General features: G+C 40.9%; 2 protein-coding genes across 4 annotated transcripts in view; both read right to left on the bottom strand.

Moving 5' to 3' along the window:
- Positions 1-1846: 1846 nt before the first annotated feature.
- On the bottom strand, positions 1847-14740 carry mrps30 (mitochondrial ribosomal protein S30). Its single transcript, XM_061261862.1, has 5 exons — positions 14099-14740; positions 9121-9266; positions 6227-6332; positions 4422-4598; positions 1847-2398 (listed from the first exon to the last, which is right to left on the bottom strand). Exons 1-5 carry the CDS (start codon positions 14694-14696, stop codon positions 2136-2138), a joined length of 1290 nt encoding a protein of 429 aa, XP_061117846.1. The 5' UTR covers positions 14697-14740; the 3' UTR covers positions 1847-2135.
- A 4410-nt stretch (positions 14741-19150) lies between these two features.
- The window catches only part of LOC133140106 (asparagine--tRNA ligase, cytoplasmic-like), a 34191-nt gene continuing 26877 nt past the window's right edge, over positions 19151-26464 (bottom strand). For all 3 annotated transcript variants that reach the window (XM_061259682.1, XM_061259680.1, XM_061259681.1), the window contains exons 12-14: positions 25578-25709; positions 24467-24598; positions 19151-19466 (exon numbers count right to left, since the gene is read on the bottom strand). In XM_061259682.1, the coding sequence (XP_061115666.1) occupies positions 19335-19466; positions 24467-24598; positions 25578-25709 (396 nt within the window). In that variant the 3' untranslated portion in view covers positions 19151-19334. The remainder of the gene's footprint in view (positions 19467-24466; positions 24599-25577; positions 25710-26464) is intronic.

The raw sequence follows: 26464 nt of genomic DNA, 5'->3' as shown, positions 1-26464 counted from the left end.
AGCCTATTGAACTGCATGTAGCCTATTTCAAAAATCAAGTGAGCCTGTAATTACTGTCGTCCTTAACATTAAATAAAAATATGAATTAGGCCTAAAAATAAAATAATTAGGCAGGCTAAACATCCAAGAGTGCACTTTAAAAATGAAATTTTTGTAGGCTATCTGTATTGTCTGTAGGCTATGCCTAACAATTGCCGTCCTATAGCCTAAATAATAGCCTAATAAATAAAAAAGGAATTAGATAGACAGGCCTACATTAGTTCTTTTGCATTCACTTTCAAGAAAACAAGTCTGGCCAAGGTCTGAGACTTCAGACTAGTGCGGTGACTTCTGGACAGCAGGCCAGCAGCGGAAAACACCCTCTTGGCACTTGCAGAGCCACTTGGGATGCTGAACACTCTGCAAGCTACTTTGGCCAGGCGGGGAAAAGACATGGCGTTTTCTTACCAAAACGGGATTACCTCTGCGTCCGGGGTCTGCCTCGGAGATGAAAGATATTTCTCAACCTCACCTTTGGCGTCAGCAGGCGTGTGCAGCTGCTCGCTGTAATATGAGCCAAACAGTCAAGATTTTGGTTCAGAATCAGTGTCGGATGGGCCCGCGTTGTTGGTGTTGGGTGTTCCGCTGGAAGGGTTAATTCCCATGGTTTCCTCAATGAGGACTCAGACTCATCTCGGATTATCCATTCAGTCTTGAATCTGGGGTCTAATATTGATGCTAAAACGAGATGCTTATTTGTGTAATATCTCTCGTACCGAGTTGACATGAGTTGTTTGCCAATGTTTCCGCAAAGGCTGTGATTGTCATGGGCACGCTGGGGGGGTGTGTAGCCCGGCTGGGCCACGCTGGGGGCGTGTGTAGCCCGACTGGGCCACGCTGGGGGGGTGTGTAGCCCGGCTGGGCCACGCTGGGGGGGGTGTGTAGCCCGGCTGGGCCACGCTGGGGGGGGTGTGTAGCCCGGCTGGGCCACGCTGGGGGGGGTGTGTAGCCCGGCTGGGCCACGCTGGGGGGGGTGTGTAGCCCGGCTGGGCCACGCTGGGGGGGTGTGTAGCCCGACTGGGCCACGCTGGGGGGGTGTGTAGCCCGGCTGGTCTCATGGCCAGTGGGGGCTAATGCCGAGTGGAGGTCTCATGGCCAGTGGGGGGCTCATGGCCAGTATGGCCAGCGGGGGTCTCATGGCCAGCGGGGGGCTCACGGCCAGTGGGGGTCTCATGGCCAGTGGGGGCTAATGCCGAGTGGAGGTCTCACGGCCAGTGGGGGTCTCATGACCAGTGGGGGTCTCACGGCCAGTGGGGGGCTCATGGCCAGTGGGGGGCTAATGCCGAGTGGAGGTCTCACGGCCAGTGGGGGTCTCATGACCAGTGGGGGTCTCATGGCCAGTGGAGGTCTCATGACCAGTGGGGGTCTCATGGCCAGTGGAGGTCTCATGGCCAGTGGGGGGCTAATGCCGAGTGGAGGTCTCACGGCCAGTGGGGGTCTCATGGCCAGTGGGGGTCTCATGGCCAGTGGGGGTCTCATGGCCAGTGGGGGCTAATGCCGAGTGGAGGTCTCACGGCCAGTGGGGGTCTCACGACCAGTGGGGGTCTCACGGCCAGTGGGGGGCTCATGGCCAGTGGGGGGCTCATGGCCAGTGGGGGGCTAATGCCGAGTGGAGGTCTCACGGCCAGTGGGGGGCTCATGGCCAGTGGGGGGCTCATGGCCAGTGGGGGGCTAATGCCGAGTGGAGGTCTCATGGCCAGTGGGGGGCTAATGCCGAGTGGAGGTCTCATGGCCAGTGGGGGGCTCATGCCGAGTGGTTTAACATGCTTGAAAATTGTGAAGAAAAAAAAAAAGGCGTACAACTCCGTTTAGAATACCACACCATCTTTAATTACTGTTTCACCCAGACTGAAAATCACTGACTTGCATTCATATCTCCCATCATGGTAAAAGGTAAATGGCTGGCATTTATATAGTGCCTTTATTCAAAGTGCTGCACCATTGCTTCTCATTCAACCATTCACAGCACCTCAGGAGCATTTAGGTGTCTTGCTCAGGGACACTTCGACACACCCAGGGTGGAATCGAACTGGCAACCCTTCCGACTGCCAGACGACTGCTCTTACCGCCTGAGCCAGTGTCGCCCCTACATCATATCATATATCTCCCTTAGCTCCATTTAACAAGAACTTGACCAGAAGTTTCAGGACATTGTTGTCCAACCCAATCACATTCCCATCCTGTATGGCTTCGTACAGCCTCATGCTTCCAGTGCCCCAGCAAAGGTTCTTTCTTGGATTGTCAGAGTCATTCAAAGCCAGTGTATTCAGCTGGTAGCAGAAGAAAGAGAAGCACTGTCCATCAGTGATTATGGCTTGTGACACAAATGGCCTCGTCAAATCTTCATGACTCCAGAAACCTGTTCATAAGAATGAGAGAGAAAATGTTGAAAAATACAGGAAATGCATGAAAATGATCAAACTTTATATTTACTCATAGTACTTCAAACCCGATTGGTTTCGTTTTATTAACCAACATAATACAAGGCCATTGCAATGCAAATGTATCCATACAAACTGAACCTACATGCATGCACTAATTGGCCTCGATAATACAATCTGCTCAATGCCAAACTGTTAAATGTAACTGAAAATATTGTTTAAATTTGTGCATTAACTGCTCTCCATACTAGCAAGGTGGCAAACAAGATTCTGGTCATTTTTGGGGCTATATTACCCGGCAAGTAGTCATTTGATATTGATGGACTGTGCACCATTACTTTGAGGAAGTACCAGTTCTTGATTTTTTCAATGCCCCTATATGACTGGTTTGTGGACAAATATTAGTCATGTTTACTGTATATGCAAAATTCAGACACATTGGTTGTAATGTTAGCTGTAAAAATAAGTATGTCCACATGAGAACCCAAATAGACAGATCAAAAATATTTAGTTCATTAGTTAGTCAGTTTGGGACACCAAGTTGTCCTTGCAGCAGTGGTCAGGTCAGAGGCTGTATAGCAACTGGAGAGGCTGGAGGAAGCACACCACACCTTTTAGGCTGTAATGGAGAACCCCCTGCTTTTCTATAGTTTTTGAGAGTTTACAGGCATAAGTGGACAGCTCACAAATCTGTATAAGGACCAGAAGGGAAACATGGACCCGTGGTTCCATTTAATCCTATTATTTTCATTTCTTCCGCAAGTGGCACCACTTTTGAGAGTTCTGTGTTTAATGCATGTTACCTCCTCGTCAAATAGGTGAGTATTTTGGTACTGTATTTACTTCCTGAAATAGCCATTTCAGCTCGACAATGATAATGCAAGCTCCTTATGATGAAAAGGGCTACTGAATTGAAATTTAGCCCATTGTAACTCTAAAAGTGCTCTTCCTTTGGACGTATGATGAATGTGTTGTCACAGTGTGAAAAGGACACAGTGTGGAAAGGACACACAAACGCTGCCTATTTGTGCCATGATTTCATCCTCAATGTAGCTACGATCAATGAGTGCCAACATACTGGCTAAGATAACCGTTTCACGGGGTGTCTTGGTGGCGCAGCCTGTAGAGCACTGACCGCATACTCATTGCGAGCCGCAACGTCGGCGGTTCGAATCCGACCGTCTGACATTTGTCGCATGTCTTCCCCTCTCTCTCGCTCCCATTCTTCCTGTCTCTCTATACTATATACTGTCCAATAAAGCTGAAAAAGGCCTAAAAAAATATCTTTAAAAATAAAAAATAATAAAAAGATAACCGTTTCACGAATAGATTTTTTTTACTGTGTGTTTCCATGTGGCTTTATTTTCTGATATCTACTCAAAGTGAGACTAAATGGCACATTTCTCTTGCGTTCTTTTTCAGCAAAACCTAGGTTTTTTTGTTAATGTTTTTTTGTATTATAATTTCTTTTCCCTTTTCTCTGAATTTGGTTGCCAATCTATACCAATTACCTATGTTATCTAGGATACATCTCATACATACGACCACGCCCCCAGCAGCACATCCCCCAGCAGCACATCCCCAAGCCCCCAGCAGCACATCCCCCAGCGGCACATCCCCCAGCAGCACGCCCCCCAGCGGCACGTCCCCCAGCGGCACGTCCCCCAGCGGCACGTCCCCCCAGCGGCACGTCCCCCCAGCGGCACGTCCCCCCAGCGGCACGTCCCCCAACGGCACGTCCCCCAGCAGCACATCCCCCAGCCCCCAACGGCACGCCCCCCCAGCGGCACGTCCCCCAGCGGCACATCCCCCAGCGGCACATCCCCCAGCGGCACATCCCCCAGCAGCACGTCCCCCAGCGCAGAACGGATCAAACGATCCGCACACCTTCTCCAAGCCGCATCGTCTCCGACCGCGAGGCGATCGGGGCTGTTGTTGCATGTGGCCAGCCTCCCCCCGCTGAGTCGTCCTCCCCCCCCCCCCCCCAAGCATGGTACTCACCTTGATACACAGCCTGCGCTCCAGTCCAGGCAAAGAGACTGGCAATAGCATTGGCCCTCAAGCGAACCTCAATCTGGTCATCAAGGTTTGCCTTGCAAAGGTTTCTCCTCAGAAAACGATCCATTACAAGGTGGAACTGCGTGTGGCCATAGCTGCAAGGGTCAGCAAGTTTGGACCCTAATAAAAGAAAATGGAAAAGTAAAAATATAGTGCGGTTGTAAAGTCCAGACATCGTACCAGTCATGAAAGTGTCATCTATGAATGTAAATTGTACCATTTCTATTTGTGGCACAGGCATAGGCAAAGCATTGACTTTTCCGTTGGGAGTGCAAACTTATCAGGCTTCAGAGATTCTTTTTATAACATTATTGCAGCTTCAGCCTTATAAAAACTATCAAGCTTAGACAACTTGCAATATCAAGATGTAATAGGCTATGTGATAATACTTTACTTGAACCCCTTGCCACAAGATTGATATAACACTGTCACTGTTTTTCAGTAAATGGTACTTTAATGCACAGGCTTAATTGGGCTGAAGACCAGGATTAGCCAGTATTATAATTTCCCAGTGAGTGACTGATGAAAAAAGCAGGACAATGCCAGAGGTTTCTTTATTTTTCAGGACATTCCAAGTTGTTGTACAAGCTATCCCCAATGCTTGTGCAATGGCCCTGATCAAATTCTCCTCTTTTCTACCCTTCAAATGGCTTGCTTTTCTCCAAAAGACAGCTCTCTGGTTTTCATGTTGGTTTGTCTTTTCTAACACAAATGCAGTCTTCACAGGCAAAACGCAAGGCTAAAACCAAGAGTAGACATTTAGAACTATTTTTTTTAACCAATCAATCTAACAGGACACATCTGGGCAACAAGAAACACCTGTCAGTCACATGTTCTAATACTTTTGCTCACCTAACAATCCGTAATACTGGCATTTCCTCATAAAAATCAAGATGAAAATATACACTCAGGAGCACTTTATTACTTTATTACACCTCGATTATCTAATCAGGCAATTGTGTGGCAGCAGTGCAATGCATACAATCCGGGGTCAGGAGCTTCAGCTAATGTTCACATCAACCATCAGAATGGGGGGAAAAATGCGATCTAAGTGACTTTGACCGTAGATTGATTGCAGACATATTGTATATTGGTGCAGACAGGGTGGTATGAGTATAAAACAGCTGATTTTCATGCAGACTAGTCTAGAGTTTGCAAAGAATGGTGCAAAAAACAAAAACGAATCCAGTGAGCAGCAGTTCTGCAGACAGAAACACCTTGTTAATGAGAGACGTCAGAGGAGAATGGCCAGACTGGTCAAAGCTGACAGGAAGGTGACAGTAACGCAAATAACAGTGATATGCAGATGAGCATCTCTGAACACAACACATCATAACTCTAAGTGGATAGTAAATAGCAAATGAAGTGCTCACTGAGTGTATATATTTTAAAATGGCTATTTTTATGCTCAGCCAAGCCTACTGCATTACACGGATATCAAACTTTAATAACCCTGCATTAAGACTCACTAAGTTTTTAGAAAGTGTATAGTCTCCCCAAAATGTGTCACATCCATAACGCAAGTTATTTGTCATATTTACCACGACCATGAAAGAATACATTTCTAAAGTACTTTGTAATTTTCTGTCCAATGCCACATCCATAACACTGGAATTGCGCAAAATAAGATCCTGAGAAAGAACTTTGCATGTTTCAGTCAACGTGAGCACATAGGACTAGTCTTTCTGAACAACTGTTTACAGGTTAAAGCTATTCAGATAATTCTGGATGTAGAATCTGGTACATACCGGTGAAAATGCGGTTTTCATACTGCCTCCTATACAAAGGAAGCAGTTCAGGACCGTATCTGATCTCAGGAACCTCTGCAGAAATTTCCGTCTCTAGTGGCAGCATCTAGAGGAAAGAATAAAAACATCTTGAATCCCCAAAATAATTATTCTCATGAAACCAAACTCAACCATGGACTGCCACTGATCATTTGAAAGTTAAACATGTTATAATAACATCAAATAAAAGTACATTTTACTTTATGCACAAAACATTCATATATTAATTTAACAATTAAAAATAGTTATGCATTTGAAGCTGAAATTCACTTTACCACATTGCATCTGGATGTATTGAATAAATAGTTGAATGCATCTTTTGTAAAAATGTGTTTCTTAATAATTAATTATTTGGCAGAAAAAACCTCTCCCCTCTATTTGCACTTGTGTGTAAAGTGCAAACACAGTACACAGTATTGATTCAATCCCAAAATGGGAGATGCTGCAATTCTTTAAACCATTTAAATATTTTCTTTAAACCATCATTTATACCACGGCACAGAAAACTTAACTGATCAACAAAATACTGCAGTTATTTATATGCTGCAGTTAAAAATGGAAAGGGCCAGTCTTACTCCATTAACAGATGCCTGGCACTGAAGTCTTGAATGCAGTTTCCAATTCTAATTTCTAATACTAATTATATTCGCTCGCAAAATAATGGCAAGGTGTTTACTATAATTTGCAAGCTAACATCAATGACCTAATGTTACATTTCCTTGCGACGATGGTGAGCTAATGAACGATAATGCAGTTAGCATAGCAGCAGGCAATTTTACACTGCGCCAATCTAATCTCTCAGCAACAGGGTTTTCAGAAAACTTAATTTTCTCATCCTCCAAATCAGCTCTGCAACATTTTTAAGCCAGTTTCAGAAGATGAACCATTCCTGTTGTGATGATACACATTTGTTTATTCACTTTTTTAAATGAAACATATGTTTGTCAATCTTTTGAAGTACAAAGTTTCAAAGTTGAAGGATACAAAGTTTATAGTTGTATTGAATGATGTATTTTGGTCATGTTATAGTGCACTGCCAATAACACTGCCAATAAGATTCATGATGCATCATATGAGGTCATCATATGAGTTCAATATTTTTAGGTACCAAAAAATGGTTCAGCACAAAAAGATTAATCAACTCTGTTTTGGATCTCCTTTTGAATGAGATTATTAAAAACTGCACACCAAACAAGGAGATTGAGAACCAGAAATGCAGAATAAAATTAATAAGAGGATATTAACATCATAAACTATGCCCCCTAGCGGTCGGGATGTTGACATCCAAAATAATTGTTGCGACATAAGAAAACCTCAAAATGGCAATGCCAGATTGAAAAAGGTTCAATCTCTAGCAGTTTAGATGCTTATCAGCCTCTTATTTCCAATGCAGGGCAATCAAACTCCAGCCTCCCCATCACCACACACAACCCTTCCCCCGCCACAGACGAAGACAATAATAGGCATATTCTAACGTTTCTCTGCCTCAAAAACTCATGTTCAAATATAAGGTGGAAAATGTACAATTCAGAAGTTGCATTAATAAACACACTGGGCCTCATTTGTCAAACATGAGCCAAACTAGATTGACCGTAAATTCTTTGGAAATGCATTTACACAACACGGCACTATAAGCTGTTCTGGACTGTACTCTTGTAAAAAGTGTTGTCTGTTTGCCTCCTAAAATTGAGTCTCGACTTGACTCGACTCAGACTCGTCACTAAGGATTCGTGAACAACAAGTCTGCCAAATTCCATTGTTTAATCAGCATCATGGAAGCGTTGACTGTCAAGTTGTAGCGATGTTGGATGAGAACCACAAGCATAAATGTTAGAACACACTTCTTCAGGTTGGCTTGAAAAGCCCCATACATTTTAATTGTCAACGTAGTTTTCAATAAAACTGCCATCTTATGGGGTTTTGATCTGGAGCATGAGCAAAAGATTGCATTATTTTTAAAAACTTCGAGTATGATCTTTAAGCTCCATATGCAAGCAGGACAGCGAGTCTTGTTAGGTGACATAACACTGCATAGACATTCCAGTATTCCAGTGTCATACAAAATGCATGAACTGTATGCATTTTAGAGATAGCTTGTTGGTCATAGACGTTAGCATTAAAAACTACCATAGATGCATTTAATCCAGGATTAAGATTAATCTCTGTCCATGTAATCTTTCCCTAGTGTGTTATTGACCTTCATTTTATATTATAGGCCCATAGTAATGTTTGCATTACAATAAATTGGCTTATTTATTGATATATCGAGCTTAACCTGAGGTTTTGGCAAAGCCTTTCTCCAGCCATCTTGAGAAAGGCTTTTCCAAAATGTTGGCTCAGATGTCATAGTTCATTGATATATGAATAAATTAATTCAATAGTCACAATTTTTTGTGTGCCCCTGATATTACTGTTTTTTTCAGTTGTCACACATGGTGCAAAAAACAAAAACAAATCCAGTGAGCAGCAGTTCTGCAGACAGAAACGCCTTGTCAATGAGAGAGGTCAGAGGAGAATGGCCAGACTGGTCAAAGCTGACAGGAAGGTGACAGTAACACAAATAACCACACATTACAATAGTGGTATGCATCTCTGAACTCACAAGGCATCATACCCCTAAGTGGATAAGCTACAGCAGTAGAAGTAAAAAAATGTTTTTAAAAAGTCTAATAAATACCATATAAAATGATTGGTGAGTGTACATTCAATAGAGAACATGAAAAGCATTTTCATGGCACTGTATAATGGCAATGCTCCTTCTTATAATTACGCCATTTTTAATAATTATCTTGCACATTTCCCTGTCTTGCAAACTACTGCAAGTGCCTGATCAGATTAGTATGGTGACTTGGTACCTCTGGAAGTTGTTGTGGGACCCTGATCTGACAGTTGGGTTTGTCATCAATCTGGAACCTGACGGGTTCTATTCGACCTCTCCGGTGTCCCGCTGGAATAGTCCTGTCCCCTTTCATCCAGTAGAAATTCACTTGTGGATTGAAATCTAAAAAAGAAAACATGTAGCTTCAATCACAGCCATAATAAAAAGCAACCTAGCTCTGGTACTGGCTGAAGTTTATGGAGGACCACATATGGCAAATTGAGGAAATTATGAACAAATTGCTTCATAATAAATACAAATAACCACACATTACAACAGTGGTATGCAGAAGAGCATCTCTGAACACACATCGCATCATAACTCTAAGTGGATACCCTACACCAGTGGAAGTAGTATACACAAAAATAGAAGATATATATTTTAATTGACATTGAAATGAAAAAAAATGCATGATATATATATATATATATATATATGATTCAGCTGTAGCACCAAGGCTGTGCCACCCATTTGTGTTCCTGCCATCCCTCAACCTCATCTGTGCTTCAAGTTATTGGACATTTATGTACTTTTATTTAATCTGGTTTTCTGTTTAAAACCATTGTTTCTACAAACCGGTGTCAACCAGCGGCAGATGGGTTCCCCTACTGAGTCAGGTTCTGCTCAAGGTTTCTTCCTGTTCCAGGGAGTTTTTCCTTGCCACTGTTGCCCTAGGCGTACTCTTGGGGCCCGGTTTCTAATTCTGTAAAGCTGCTTTGTGACAAAGGCCTTTTGTAAAAAGCGCTATACAAATAAAATTGAACTGAATTGAATGATATAGGTAACTGTATTGGCCGTTATTCATTTTATTATAATCTCCATTTGAACATCTAGTGTGTCATCCTTGAATAGGGCTGTAGCTGGAAAGCTCCATATTTAAACCGCATATTCAAAATGGCCTATATTTTCGGAAAATAAACTGTATTACCTTTTATTCCAATATTATTAAGCCATTAAATACTAACAAACTTTGGACTTTTTGGAGACATTTTGAGAAACATTGTAGCCTAGTGGCTAAGGTACATGACTGGGACCCGGAAGGTTGGTGGTTCAAGCCCCGGTGTAGCCACAATAAGATCTGCACAGATGTTGGGCGCATGAGCAAGGTCCTTAATCCCAACATTGCTCCGGGGGGAATTGTCACCAGCATATTTTAATTTTCCCCTTGAAAAGATTATAAAACAACCATGCTCAGCAATTACTCTATTGAACTGGCAGCCTGTGTCAGTGTTCACTTCTGCCCAAGACCTTCCTACCTGAATCTAAAAATTGTCCAGGATGCTTCTGAGCCCAGAGGCCCTTTATTCTGTGTGTGTCTGGAAAGCATGTGGCCTATAGAAGCACAAGGAGCACAGATGGAAACATGTATGGACTTCTCCACATAAAAATGCAGGTGTAAATGCACCTAAACAGCATTACAAACAGATTAAAATCCATTTGAGACTGATGCTATACGAGTGTATATGCATCAGTCTCACCAACGTATATGACAACTGAAACGCCTCCCAAATCATGCGAGTTAGCCATCCTCCAAACCAGCAACCTCTCAATGACAACAAGCTGGAAGACACGTGGTTCAAGTTTGAGTAAAACTAAATGCTCACTCGCGATAAACCAGTCTCTGCATTCAAGGGTGGATTTTGAGTGCCCGTTACCTTCTGGGAAACACAGGCTGGAGATTCAAGCCACACGCATCCAGTGACATCACTGGATGCATTTGCCCTTAAAAGTTTGGCCCAATATTTCAGAAACAGCTACATGGACGTTGATATTAAAAAGGCCTACACACTGAATTTAAGCATTTAATCCAAATAATCCCAACTGAAACAAGCGTGACAGTATTCCTTTAAAGTACGGAAGTGCTCAGTACAGAAGATGGACATTGAGATTCAGCCTACCATTCCCACAACGGTAGCCCACTGCTTTATTATAACCCGGTCATGCATTTTGCTGTGAACCTTCTCCCAACCGAAAGTAATGTTGGCATTTCTCAGACAGAACCAATAATATCAATTCCAAAGCCCAAGAGCATCGAGGCCTTGTCTTGGTAATGGTCACCTAACTTTTACAGATTCTTCTGGACTGGTCCGCTCCACTCGCTATTTGGCAGCCTTCCTCATGGCATTTGACGGAGATATCAAGGTGATCTGGCCTGCCTTCTTCGCTTTTTCAGGCAGAGGATAAGAGACCATTGATGTTCACCTGTATGTCTTTTTGTTTTATTTGTCCACCTCTCCCAAGAAGGCCTCTCTCTTCTCTGCAACACTTTTTTTCTTCATCCAAGAATGCCCTGTATCCCTGCCTTGAAGTTGATGCAAAAAGTTATTTTGTCATAAAAATGTTTGTGACACCTCCTACATAATTGATACAGTCTGTGATGATCCTTTGAGCAACAAGGGTTAGCTCTTTCATATTTTTAACTTCAATCTCTCTGTTCACCAAGCAGCCATGCTCAATTGAAGCTTGTCCATGAGGGGGCAGGAGAAGCATTTCTACCAAAGCTCACAGCCTTTTCCACTCTTGTTTCTTTGCCATATGTTTGTACAGCAAGCAATCCAGCCTCGACTGAGAATCAGAACTCCTCAGGGGCTCTACAGAAAAGTCATTGAACTGCTTGAGGATTTCATCACAGTTTCCTGCTTCCAGTTTTCACGTTTGAGTGAGCAGTGAATTCCTCTTTCTCAGAGACCTGGTTTTAAGGTTTTAGAATTCGTTCAGCCAGAAAGCTCACATTCACCTTTGATGCCACTCTGTGGTTTCCACTGTTGTTCGCCTGTACATTGAAGAGCTTATCAGCCGAGGTGTCTTGGGTCATCACATCTTCTTTAATGAACCTCTTCATAAGATCTATAAGGGTCTTGAAAAGGTCCTCTCCAAGGAATGGCAGTACTGGTCTGCCAGTCTGGTATTTCTCAAGAAGAGGTTGGAAATCTTTAGCAATGGAGAGAAAGATCTTGACCTTTGTAATAAATAATGGGTCATCATAGCTTTCTGAAACAACAGTGAAGGATTTGTTTTTGGTTCTGGGATTTGTTTGGCTCTCACACATTCAGAAATATGTGGCCAAGTCTCTATTGCCCTCTCTGTGACAGGCACATTCTCAAGCCAGCGATGCTGACAGCATTGGGAAGTGGTGGCAGCCAGTGGCAAGTCTTCATGCCTGGCTGATGAGTCTTTGAAGAGCCAAACAAGTGAACTCTGAGCTTTTTTTCTACTCCCCAGTTTGCTTTGGGCTTCCAGCCTTAAATTCATGGTGCATTACCTGCCTGTTTCCTGCTCAATGTGTGATAACATGTCATATGCTTTCCAGTTGACAGCTGGATCATCCGTAGACAACTGGAGGATTCCACAAGCTCCAGTTGCTTCACAGGTTTCACGCAGGCATGTGTCCAGCAGTGGCAAGAAAATAAGAATCAAAATACCTGCGATGGACTTCGTCGCCATCCCAAAAGCGGATGAGGACATCTAGTCACTTTTTAATTAACGCAACTCTGCGTTAATAACCAAATGCAGAGTTGCGTTTTGTTATTAAATCCAGGGCCCAGTAAATCTCAGCAGTCAGGACATTGCTGTGCATGAGGCCTGCTATGGGAGAGGTTGTGGCAGCAGCAGTTGCAGGGGTTCCAGCTGATGCAGTTACATGTGAAGCAGCGGCAGGGGTGACAGTTGAAATGCTGAAACAAATAAACATTTATAAGTTTAAAACTATTTGATTTACAATAGCTAATAGCCAATGTACTTAACCCAGCATTAATTAAATGTCTAAGCATGAAATAGTAAGTGTATTCAAATAAATTACATTTATTAAATTGGTATTTATTAGCTGTACAAATAATTTTATTTGGAAATAAATAGGCGTTACTTTACAAAATATTTTATTAGCAGGTTGTATCATATTCAACCATTAACTTATAACCAAGTGAATCTAATATATAACTTTGCAGAGCTCATTGCAGTGTTTACCCATCGATAAATAAGTTTTGTATATGACCTCCCCAATGTTGTTTTGGACATCAGCATCTCTACCAACGGCATAACGTTACGACAGATTACACACGCTTATCTTACGTTAGCGAACATCATAAACCAGTAGCTATCAGACGTGACGATACACTCTCAGAGAATCACTGTGGAAACGCACTGAGCTGAGTTATCTAACTTATTTCATAAGTAAATGAACCGTGTTGTCACGTACCTGGACTGTGAAGCAGCTCTCGCTTGAAAAAAGGAAGACATCGGCGGCGATATCAAAGCACTGGCAGCGAGACTTGCATGTTTTTTGCTCTGCAGATGGTTGACGCCAACGCTGCCTCTCCCATGCCGGCGATATCAATTTATTTGGCGCATATTTTGCATAGCGCTTCAGTGTTGATCACTTCTGACTTGGGGTCAGAAGCGATCCAGGTTTTATATTTGGGGTGTTCAAGCCATGAGCTCGAAAACAAAGAACGACCCATTTTCACACTTTTTTCCAAGTCAGTAGGCTACCGGTGCAAACTCAGGAACAATTACAGACCGAAACAGAAAAAATGAATTCACTAAATACAATAATTATACAGATTTTGGAAGGCACTGGGATCAACATTCTTATCCTTGTCAGTTGTGCAGATGGCCCCTGTCAACAGTGCAGACACCCAGCGCAGCCTCCCCAGTTACGGAAGCATCAAAGGTGCTCGTAAAATACAACAAATTGTACGCCTACCAAAACAAACTTTCAAATAAAAACGGACACATGGGAACCGTGTTTTATTTTAATATTGCAACCTGAGCTCTATTTCCAGCAAAGTTCTGTTAAAAGAAAACAAGCAAGTTCTTTCTTTCTGTGATACGCCATTGGACAGGTATGTATGACAGGTAGCATCCACAAATAAATGTTACAACATACGTTAGCTACATTAACGTTAAAATACATTTAAAAATATGAATACAATGAAATAGTTCGTTGTTATGCTTACCGAGACATGACACTTTAAGTAAAGGGCTGTATTTGGCCAAGGCGCTGGCGATACCAGAGACAAGGTTTCCGAGGAACGGTGAAGCGAACGTTTGCTGCTCTTTTTGTAGAAATATTTTAGTTTTCTTCAGGTACATGTTCTCCTGCAGAATCGAATTGCAGACCAAGGACCGGAGATCTAAAAGGGCCTTATCGTCACCGTTAACTGGCGCTTTCGTTGAGACTTGAAACATTGTGTTTTCACTTAATTCAACTGAAAATTGATCAGGAAGACCATGCAAATATGCGGTCTTGGTAAAGTGTTGGTACCACTTGTCCGCATTAAGTGCAAATGTCTGTGGGAACATGATGTATTTCATTCGCTGAATCTTGGTGAGTAGTCGTAGTTTGTCATCTACCGTTGCGGAACGAACTTCATTCATGTAATCTTCCTCTCTTTGTCTCTTTGCTATTCTACTTTTTGCGGTCTTGGATGGTACGATGAGGGGATATACAGACTCCGGCTTTAAACGGTGTGAATGAAGGTTACGCTTGCGCCTCAAGATTATCACACGATTTGTTAGAGGTGGCCGCATGATCAAGCTTCTGTACATCGCCATTTTCTTCTTCTTCTTCTGCTTCTTCTCGTTTGAGTTTATTATGGTCAACCAAGGGACATATCGCCACCTACTGTACCGGAGTGAGTGTTAATAGGGAAATTCTCCAATAGAAAATACATTTTATATTTTGAATGTGGCCACAAAACATTTTTTTGCATTATGATATTTTTGGGAACATATGGAAAATTATCATATGAATAATTTTTTTACATTTGCATTTTAGTTAAGACACTTTTTTGTCTCAGAAAAATGAACTAATGAGTGACTCAATAGCTTTGGAATTAAAAACGGGTTTACAATTACAATCACAAATATAGCTGCAAGCAGCAATGAACGGGCCCAAGCACCATGGGCGCAACCGCCTTGGTGGCATAGTTGTGCCAATGACATGTTTAACAATATGTACACACTTTGGACATAATCACCTTCCTGGACAATGTATAGTGTGCACAGGAATTCCCCTTTGATCAATGAAGATGTTGGTGCTGCTATTGGAATGCATCAATGATATAAGCCTCACTTCCTGTTGCCAGATGGTGGCACTATAATATTGAGTCATGTATGGTTTTTGAATTTGATTACACTCCAATAATAAACCTATTTCTAAATTCTAAGCCACATCGGAACATGTCGAGTGAAATTAAGGCCACTTCCTGTTGCCAGCAGGTGGCGCTATGATATTAAGCATTTATTGGAACATGGATGTGATTATAATCCAACATGGAACATATCTGTAAAGCGTCAGCAAAATCAGACGATGTGAAATAAAATTAAGCCACACTTCCTGTTGCCAGCAGGTGGCGCTATGCCATTGAGCCTTTATTGGTATAGGGATGAGATTACACTCCAAAAATGAACGTGTGAAGTTTCAGCCACATCAGACAATGTAGAATGAAACAAAAATAACTTCTTGTTTGAACATTGTGATAACATGCTACAGTCTTGTATGGAGAGCAGAGATTAATTAATTTCCATAGTTTTACACCGCACAATTTATGCTTGAAAAGTCATTCGGCTATAAATATGCACTCAAAATAAAACCATTGGCTTAAAGAAACTATTCCATTTTATTGTGGCTTCAGCAGGGATCGAACCGCGGAACTTGCGTATCTTAGTCCACAGGCTTAACCATTACGCTATACTCCACCTTATACGCGGGTGCCATCTATTGGCAAAAAGTTGTATGTTTCCTTTTATCTTGGTTAAATAATTTCTCTATGAAGTGTCGGATAATATTGCATTAAACGTCTTGTTAGCCAGCATCATTCTTTTCCATTTCACCGGTAATTATGCTGCCTGAAACGCATTTTTTCAGCCAAATCTAAAGGAGATGCCAACTCTCTGCCCTCAATACGGTATTTTCATATTAAGTTACCATTCCTAGCGAAATTGTATGTTCTCTTAATTCGTGTTTAATGACAAGCCTAATAAACTAACATAGCTGGCGATTTAACTGAAGGTTTTCTATTCATGTAAACCAAAGTAGCTGACCTGTTTTTTGACTCACACAGACAGTGGACAGGCTGGCTGCTGTTAGCCAGTGCGTGTCATCTCGCAACGACCTGCAGGCGATACCTTTGTTGAACATAACGGTCTCATGTTAACACAGCGTTCGAGCTGAGACACCTCAGAAGCTAACGTTTGTTTTTGACGTCATGTGTTAATCTTTTAAATATATGATACTCTCCTGACAGTTAAAGCCTGTCTTTAAGTCTTTAATATTTATTTTAGTTATTCAATTCATATAATGAAAATAGATGCAAAGAAACGTCGGGCTGGGTGTTGTCAGTACATTTTGTCACGTAGGCTGCAGCTGTAAATCATACATCGTTATGCATACTGGCTCGCTATAAAAATAAAAAAACCTATCGTTGAAAAATCACTTGAAGGAAGAAAAAAATAAAAGTACCACTTTTTCGTCCTTAAAATGCTACAATCCTTTTTTTTTTTTTTTTACCAAATAACATTGAACGTCAATGCAAGATATGCATTATATGTGTTAATCTTTTACGTCGGCTGCCGCTGTTACTCATACATCGTTATGGTTACTGTCTCGCAAAAAGAAACAAAACCTGTCGTTGAGAAATAACTTTATCCAAGAAAAAGACAAACAATACCAACCTTTGCCAGTAGATGGCAGTCGTGTATTAGAAATCGGAGAGTCAGTTGCGACTTGCGTTGAAGTTTTAAGACTGGATATAATGAGTCTCCAGCGAAAATAGTGAACTATTATTGCTTAATGGATGTGATGACGCTCCAACAATGAACATATGTGAAAAGTTGTAGCCTCAAAATCAGGCAATGTAGAATTTAATACCTTTTTGAAATTATTTAATACATAATTTTCCTGTTTGGGCAGCATTACATGTACATTTTTAGGCTGAGCATAGCCATACCATTCCTGTCATGCTGACCATATTTTGTGTGAATGTGACAAACCCCCTAGGAAGAGTATTTCAAAGTTTGGTACGTGAAAAAACACTTAAAAACACACAAAATCCAAAATAGCTTGCTTCCTGTTCAGAAAAGTTAAGGGATGCAAATGGGAAATGTGTGTGTTTTGAGGAGACCCATATGCAAACCAGATTTGGTCCATTGACGTGAAAGTATATGTCCACAATATTAGAAAAGAGCCATAGGGGGCACTGTGTAGCCACGCCCAGATGAATGTGGATATGGATGTGATTGCACTCCAACAGTGAATATATTTGTAAAATATCAGCCCGATAAGATGATGTAGAACGGAATTAAGCCCACTTCCTGTTTTTGGGTGTAATGTGTGTATTATACGCCTCGCCATTGCCAAACCATTTGAGATATCAAAGATCCTTTCGTCATTTAGGGTCAGGACTATTCTAAGATCATGATGACTACATTTGGTGTGAATGTGATGAATACCCTAGCAGGAACGCATACAAACATGATAAAAACCTCACTTCCTGTTGCCAGATGGTGGCGCTATAACATTAACCTCTTCTTGGTATATGGATGTGATTACACTCTAAAATTGAACATATTTGTAAAATATCAGCCAGATCAGACAATGCAGACCATGAATTTATGGCTACTTCCTGTTGGCGCGGCGTGACATGAAAATTGTACACCTCGCCATGACCATACCGTTTGAGATATCAAAAATATCCTTCGGAATTAGTATCATGTCTATCCTGAGACCACTTTGACCACATTTTGTGTGAATGCAATGAACCCCCTAGGAGGAGTACTTAAAAGTGTAGTACGTGTAAAACACACAAAACTCAAAATGGCTGACTTCCTGTTCACATATTTGATTCGATGCGAATGAGAAATGTGTTTGTCCAGAGGAGCTCCACATGCATACCAAATTAGGTGAAGGTAGATCAAAGTGCCTGTCCACAATAGAAGACAAAGCAATAGGGGGCGCTGTGGAGTCCCTCGGCCACGCCCAGGTCTGAGCATCTGATAGATGAATGTGATGAACATGTCTAATAAATATCTAATGAAGTGCTCACTCAGTGTATATTGAACAGCATTACTTTATAAAATAATGCATTACTTCACAAAACATATTGACACATTAATAAGTTTGACTGTCAGTTATGCTTAATCATTTAGAAAATAGTTGCGGACTGCTACTATTTTATTGTGTCAAGTCCATAATAGCTACCATTTATATGCACATTAAATTTCACAGAAAGGTTTAGTTTAGCCGTGCACTGATACTATCTGAAGCATTGGTATCAGTGCCAATACAGCCCTTATGTACTCATACTCTGCAAATTAATTTATCTGTTTCAGACACCATGACCGATACTTTAATTACATGCACATATTTAGTGGGCTAGCTGTAATTTATCACTAGCTTATGTCAGTCTTTTACTTGTACATATTATACATGTATGTATTATAAATGTATAATGTGTGTAAGTAAAACCAGAATTTATTAATATAGCAGACTCGAGACTTGCCGGTCAGTTCTGTCCTAATTATTTATGCATTCACTTTTCACTTTTGGCTGCTCACTCCACGTAATGTTAGCTAATGTTAGCTAGTTATCATACGGCCGTAATAATGGATAACGAGTACAGCAATAACAGCATTATAAATATTGAGCTGTATTTGTAGGAGCCCATCACTGTTAATCCTAGGCCACGCCAAAATGAAAAACATTGCCATCGCTGAAGCGGTTACACTCGCCAGCTAACATTAGCTATATTTACACAAGATAAGTACAGCTCATTGCTACATTAGCAAAATTATCCATAGCCAGATAGCAAGTAAATAGTCAGACAAGTAAATTGGGGTGATGAGATTAACGATAATGTTATAGTCTGTAGGCTTGATTCGATTAATAGCAGAACGCCATCTAGCCTGAACGGATGCTTACCGGAACTGGTCTCTTCAACCAGTAAACGTCTGTTCTGGCTTTAGCCATCATTGACAGCGAATGATTCAAATGATTCTCAAACACTGGATGAGACATCAATTCTGTGGATTTATTGGTAGATTGATATTTTGCTAAACACTGACAATTTGAACTTGCAGCATTCCCAGTTTTATTTAGATTTTTACACATTTTTTGCAGTCTAGTGGACTCACTGATCTAATAGCATTTTAAGCAGTTCTAACAGATTTGAATAAAATAAATGTCAGGGTAGTTCAGGGGCGACAGCGCTGGATGAAACGGGGGTAGAGGCACACATCCCGGATATGGTGTCTGTTCAGTAGCCAGGTCAGGAACCTCTCTAGCCCAAGGCCATATCCCCCATGTGGGCATGTCCCATACTTGCGCTGAAATTGATAAAAATTAAAAAAACATCAGCTGCAGACTATACATACAACCAATCCTACATTCCACAAGCGCATAAGTAATTTGTAAAATAGTAAAAGTAATTGTATACTTTCCAATTGAACAGGTGATTATGATTACAGACTGACGATTTACATTGTTGCATACAGCATTGTCTGCCCATTTGTGCAGTCTATAGGAAAACTTGTTTTCTCCCTGTACTCCACCAAACCAACGGTCAAAATAAAATCACTATGTGGATGAAGTGTAGACTCTCAGCTTTGAGGGTTTTTACATCCATATTGGATGAACTGTGCCCTATTTATACATAGTCCCCCCCAATTTTAGATGACCAAAAGTAATTGGACAATTTGCTTCACAAAAGTTTCTTGGACAAGTGGGTTAAGTTTCATCGTTAGCTGCATTTGTTTGGTATATTGTTAAGAAGCAAGAAAGCACTGGTGAGCCCAGCAATGGCAAATGACCTGGTAGACCATGGAAGACCAGTGTAGTGGGTGACAGAGAAGAATCACTTTGTAACTGTTCAACACATCAAGAACAACCCAGGATATATAATGTCCAGGTTACAGCTGCATTAAAAAAAACAGAAAAACTGTAGAGTTCTGGAACAGGCAGGCATTGATTGCAAAGGATCTCCAGAAAAAATACAGAAAATGTAGACTATTTCAGTTTGTGTTCATTCTTCCAATTACTTTGGGGGACTATGCATAAAAAGGGCTGTACACAGTCCACACAATATGCATGTCAAAACCCTCAAATGAAATGTGACAGTCTGCACTTTAACCTTATACTCATTGTTTTGTTTCAAATCCAACATGCTAGACTAGAGCCAAAAGAACAGAAATTGTTCCACTGCTCAAAAACTTACGGACTGCAGTGTATATATATATATATATATATATATATATATATACATACACACACACAGTGGTGTGAAAAAGTGTTTCCTGATTTCTTATTTTTTTGCATGTTTGTCACACTTAAATGTTTCAGATCATCAAACAAATTTAAATATTATTCAAAGACAACACAAGTAAACACAAAATGCAGTTTTTAAATGAAGGTTTTTATTAAGGGAGAAAAAAAAATCCAAACCTACATGGCCCTGTGTGAAAAAGTGGTTTGCCCCCCCTGTTAAAACATAACTGTGGTTTATCAAACCTGAGTTCAATTTCTCTAGCCACACCCAGGCCTGATTACTGCCACACCTGTTCTCAATCAAGAAATCACTTAAATAGGACCTGCCTGACAAAGTGAAGTAGACCAAATGATCCTCAAAAGCTAGACATCATGCAGAGAGCTAAAGAAATTCAGGAACAAATGAGAAAGAAAGTAATTGAGATCTATCGGTCTGGAAAAGGTAATAAAGCCATTTCTAAAGCTTTGGGACTCCAGCGAACCACAGTGAGAGCCATTATCCACAAATGGCGAAAACATGGAACAGTGGTGAACCTTTCCAGGAGTGGCCGGCCGACCAAAATTACCCCAAGAGCGCAGCGACGACTCATCCAAGAGGTCACAAAAGACCCCACAACAACATCCAAAGAACTGCAGGCCTCACTTGCCTCAGTTAAGGTCAGTGTTCATGACTCCACCATAAGAAAGAGACTGAGCAAAAATGGCCTGCATGGCAGAGTTCCAAGACGAAAACCACTGCTGAGCAAAAAGAACATTAAGGCTCGTCTCAATTTTGCCAGAAAACATCTTGATGATCCCCAAGACTTTTGGGAAAATACTCTGTGGTCTGATGAGACAAAAGTTGAAGGTGTGTGTCCCATTACATCTGGCGTAAAAGTAACACCGCATTTCAGAAAAAGAACATCATACCAACAGTAAAATATGGTGGTGGTAGTGTGATGTTCTGGGGCTGTTTTGCTGCTTCAGGACCTGGAAGACTTGCTGTGATAAATGGAACCATGAATTCTGCTGTCTACCAAAAAATCCTGAAGGAGAATGTCCGGTCATGCGTTTGTGACCTCAAGCTGAAACGAACTTGGGTTCTGCAGCAGGACAATGATCCAAAACACACCAGCAAGTCCTGACCTGAATCCTATTGAGATGCTGTGGCATGACCTTAAAGGCGCTTCATGCTCGAAAATCCTCCAATGTGGCTGAATTACAACAATTCTGCAAAGATGAGTGGGCCAAAATTCCTCCACAGCGCTGTAAGAGACTCATTGCAAGTTACCGCAAACGCTTGATTGCAGTTGTTGCAAGTGTGTCGCAAGGGTGGCCAGTTATTAGGTTTAGGGGGCAATCACTTTTTCACACAGGGCCATGTAGGTTTGTATTTTTTTTATCCCTTAATAATAAAAACCTTCACTTAACTGCATTTTGTGTTTACTTGTGTTGTCTTTGAATAATATTTCAATTTGTTTGATCTGAAACATTTCACTTTCACATCTTGCACACTGTGTTGTAGGTTTCATTTTAAATGGATAAAATACAATTTTTGCTCAGCAATCTACACTCAATAACCCATAATGACAAAGTGAAAACATGTTTTTAGAAAAATCTAAAGCTGAAATCTCTCATTTATATAAGTATTCAGACCCTTAATTCATACTTAATATTTTCTAGAAGCCCCTTGGCAGCAATTACAGCATCAACTCTTCTTGGGTAAGTTTATACAAGCTTTGCACACCTGGATTTGGGCAGTTTATCCAATTCTCTCAGGTCTCTCCACAGATGTTCTATGGGGTTTAAGTCCAGTGCCTGGTGTTCACCGTCGGGATGGTATTAGCCAGGTGATGAACAGTGCCTGGTGTTCGCCAGACACAGTGCTTAGACCTCTGCCCAGCAACTTCTGTCAAGCCACTCTAACCGAGCTTCGGGAGAGATGGGAGCACAGCAGCACTCCATCAATCGGGCCTTAATGGTAGAGAGACCATTGGGTTCTTGGGCACCTCCCCGACCAAGGCCCTTCTTGCCCAGTTACTCAGTTTGGCCGGATGGCCAACTCTAGGAAGGTTCAAGACTTCTTACTTTTCACAATTATTGAGGCCACTGTCCTCCTGGGAACACTTAAAGCTAAAAATGTGACAAATCAGTTTGTGTAACTGGTTACCATCCCATTTTTTAAACGGTTAACCAGTTAACCGATACGGCTTATGAGCGTTGGGGTCGTATCTTTTTTCTTTTTACTGAATTAGAGAAATTTAATAGCATTTTCAAACTTTATTTTGGGCCATCTCAAGAGTTAAATGTCAACATTGTCCAATAATGAATGGTAAATCAGCCTAATTGCCAAATTAAATATTTACATTTACATTGACATTGTGTAGTGTAACCTCACAGTTGCAGAAATCCCTGTAGTTTAGGCGTGTCATTTTTTTAAATGCATCGCTTAATTATAATTCGTCATGCTTTCATCCCTCATCCCTATGGCTTCTGCCTGAGACTTGATTGGCAGGTAATCTGTAAATATGCTGCTGCGAACAACTTTCTGTGGTCACGCATTAATTGGCTGATAGAATATAACACCGGGTCCATTTCACACACGGCGACTGGTCTAATGATTTTACTTTCCTGCCAATACAGGTCTCCGTACAATTTGATATATTTTGTACGTAACAGTAAACTTGCATTTTATATTCCAATGCATTTTATATAGCATGGGACAATCGTGGTGGCGAGATTAACGTGTCAACTTTTAATTGAAAGCGGGGAATTTTCGCTTTCAATATCCAATGGATATTCAGTTTGTCGTTAGTTTGAATTTGTGTGTCAACGAATAAACACGGATGAAGAAACGCCATAGAATAAGCCATAAGTGAACTAACATCTACAGATTTAAACCACAAAAAATATTTGACAACTACCGTATTGTATTCAATTCCATGCAGTGTTTGCATTCTTAACCCTCTGAAATGGCCACCGATTTGCTTGTGGACAGCGCAATGTAATATTTAGTGCAAGATTTCCCAATAATGTATTGCTTTGTTTATTTGTAGATACAGTATAGAGGAAAGCTACGTTCAGTTTGCAGGTAGTTTGAATTTGCGTGTCAATGAATAAACATGGATCTTCTGTGAACCTTAAGAAAGGACATAGCGTTACAATAAGCCATAAATCAACCAACAGCTACAGAAATTATTTGATAACTCTAATACTGTAGCATTCATTTCATGTGGTGTTTGCATTTTAAACCCCCTGAAATGGCCCGATTGCTTGCTCAAGCTACTGAAGCTTGTCGATTGCCAGTTTAGAATAGTTTGGAACCGCAATAATATGCCTAGTGATGAACAAGCATTTATTTTAAACTGAGCTCACGGTTATCGGTTATCAATTTTTTGTAACCGTTACAAATCAAGTTTCGGTTAACCGGTTAACCGTTTAAACACACACCCCTTATTTTATACCCTTAGCATTATCTATACCTTGCCACAATCTTATCGTGGATGTCTACAGAGAGTTCCTTGGACTTGGGTTGGTTCTTGTCCTGACATGCAGTGTGAATTGTGGGACCTTATATACACAGGTGTGTACCTGTCTAAACTATGTCCCATCAATTCAATTTGCCACAGGTGAACTCCAATCAAGTTCTAGACACAGCTCAAGGATAATGAAAGCAAACGGGATGCACCTGACGACAATTTTGTGTGCCACGGCAAAGGGTTTGAATACTTACATAAATGAGAGATTTCCTGGACAACAGAGCAAAAACAACAATGTCCTTTCAGTACTGTGCTTTCACAGACATGCTCAGTATTTCCCATGAAGGACCAGGATGTCATGACAAAGTGATTTACAACTGGCCTCCCAGGTTAATTAATAGAAAAATCAGAGAAAATATCAAAATATAGAAAATTTACCATCAGAAAATACAATACAATGTCCACCAATACCAGATTATTTACTACTCTAATACAGGCTCCGTGCCTTGCCCAAAGACACAGTAGTGGCAGAACCCCACCTGGGAACTGGAGGAAAAAAAGAAAAAAGAAAAATCTAAAATTTTCTCTCTTCATAAAATGCATACCTGATCAGTGTACCAGTAGTATGGGGTTGAATCAATGCCTTCCCTCTTGTATCCCTCCAGCAGTTCTTCAGCATCCCAGATACGCATTGACCCTCCAACAATCTCTCCAACATTGGGCATCAGCACATCAACCTGATCAAAATTATATTGGCTTAGTAGGAGGTTCTAAGGGAGATCAATGTCAAGATCAAGAGGTGTACAATGGTTTCCTGCCCATGTAGTTGATGGCAATTGTGGGCTGTCAGTAATTAAGCTGCTCAATTTAAGAGGATTCAGGTTTTAGAAAAACAAAAGAATATCTTGGAAATTGTAATTAATTCTTTGCCTGGGGATTTTAAATTGTTAAAACCCAAATTAATGCGACAACCCAAGAAAACCTAATCTGTCAATTTTTTTAAATCATACATTTTATTATGTTTCATCATTTGTGAAACAAAGACCGTTTGTTTCAGTAGTATTGGGAAAATATGACATTTTGAATACCGTTTTACAATAGTAAGCCTAAGGATACCCTGTCTCCTATCTAAACATATAAATACAATATGTTGGCAAATATATTCTTTCGAAGTGATAGATAGCTTGCTTGCTGAACCACAGCAGCCTAAGTAATGTTGTTAAAATGGCTATTTAAAAGAAAAAAAAGAAAAGAAAAAAAAACGTGTGCAGATCAGATTCCCAAGCCAAATTCTAACTTTTACCTTTGTAGCCTACAACACAATGCTAAATTGATCCTGGAACCATTAATTGTGAAATGACAGATAGTAGGCTGGTTTTAGGGGACGTTCCAAGGACTGTTCTTGAAACTTAGGCCGATATTGGAAATATAACACTCAGTCGGACATTGCAAGTATACGAGCAAGAAGTAGTTACTGTGGAAAAACTAAAAAAATATAGGCAAATTTGATGTTTTATTCTCTGTGTTACTCTGTAAACCGTCTTTATGACAGTCGTCTGTGAAAAGCGCTATACAAATAAAATTGGATTGAATTGAATATGACTAACGCACAGTGTTCTTTATACAAATTATGCCTTCTTTATAACCAATTTTATTTTGATGACTTGTGAAGTGAATGAAAACTATAACAATGATGACACGGAGTTGGAGACTGACCGATTCGGTGAGTCTGCGGTCCTCAGGGCATCGTTGCATGTAGAATGACTTGATCTCCGTGGGGAAACGGCACAGCAGGATGGGCTCATTAATGGTGTCAGTCATCAGCCTCTCTGGCGCTTCTGGGATGTCCTACAGCATACATACACAAAATAACCCCATTCAGACACGGAAAGATCCACTTCTTTCAAATGATCCCGACTGAATATTTTTAATTTGCCAAGTAAAACTCCCAGACGGAATTACCGACTGGGTAACCGGGCAAAAAGGGCCTTGGTCAGGGAGGTGCCCAAGAACCCAATGGTCTCTCTACCATTAAGGCCTGATTGATGGGGTGCTGCTGAGCTCCCATCTCTCCTGAAGCTCGGTTAGAGTGGCTTGACAGAAGTAAGTAAAAGGCATGACAGCCCGCTTGGAGTTTGCCAAAATGGCATTTCAAGGACTCGAGAGCATGGGATACATTTTTGTCTCATCAGGTCATCAGGTAGTATAAATCGAGTAATGCTAGATTTATAATTTCAGGTCATGAAATTTCTAAGATCACAAGATACTACTCAGTAGCCAACTAGCTTTCAACCTTTGTCTGTATCTATCAATCAATCAATCAATCAATCAATCAAAGGGATAATGTAAGGAAGAAAAACATTCATTTTTCTAATTTTCTGAAAAAGGGTATTTCATCCTTTACAGCTAAACAGTCATACCTCACACTTTCCAGCACTTTGAAGCAGAACTGCTGTACCTGCATATAAAATTATATGGTGGTGGCAATGCCATGATGAACCAAATTAGAGAAAATGATAATGGTATAATGCAACAAATGCAATATACTAGACCAGACTAACTAGTTTAAAACATTTACAATCTATAGCAAACAAGCTGGTGTT

This window comes from Conger conger, chromosome 11, assembly GCF_963514075.1.
Source record: "Conger conger chromosome 11, fConCon1.1, whole genome shotgun sequence".
In the NCBI taxonomy this organism is placed as follows: Eukaryota; Metazoa; Chordata; class Actinopteri; order Anguilliformes; family Congridae; genus Conger; species Conger conger.
Note: the sequence above shows the minus strand (reverse complement) of the source record. Positions and strands in the feature narration are given on the sequence as shown.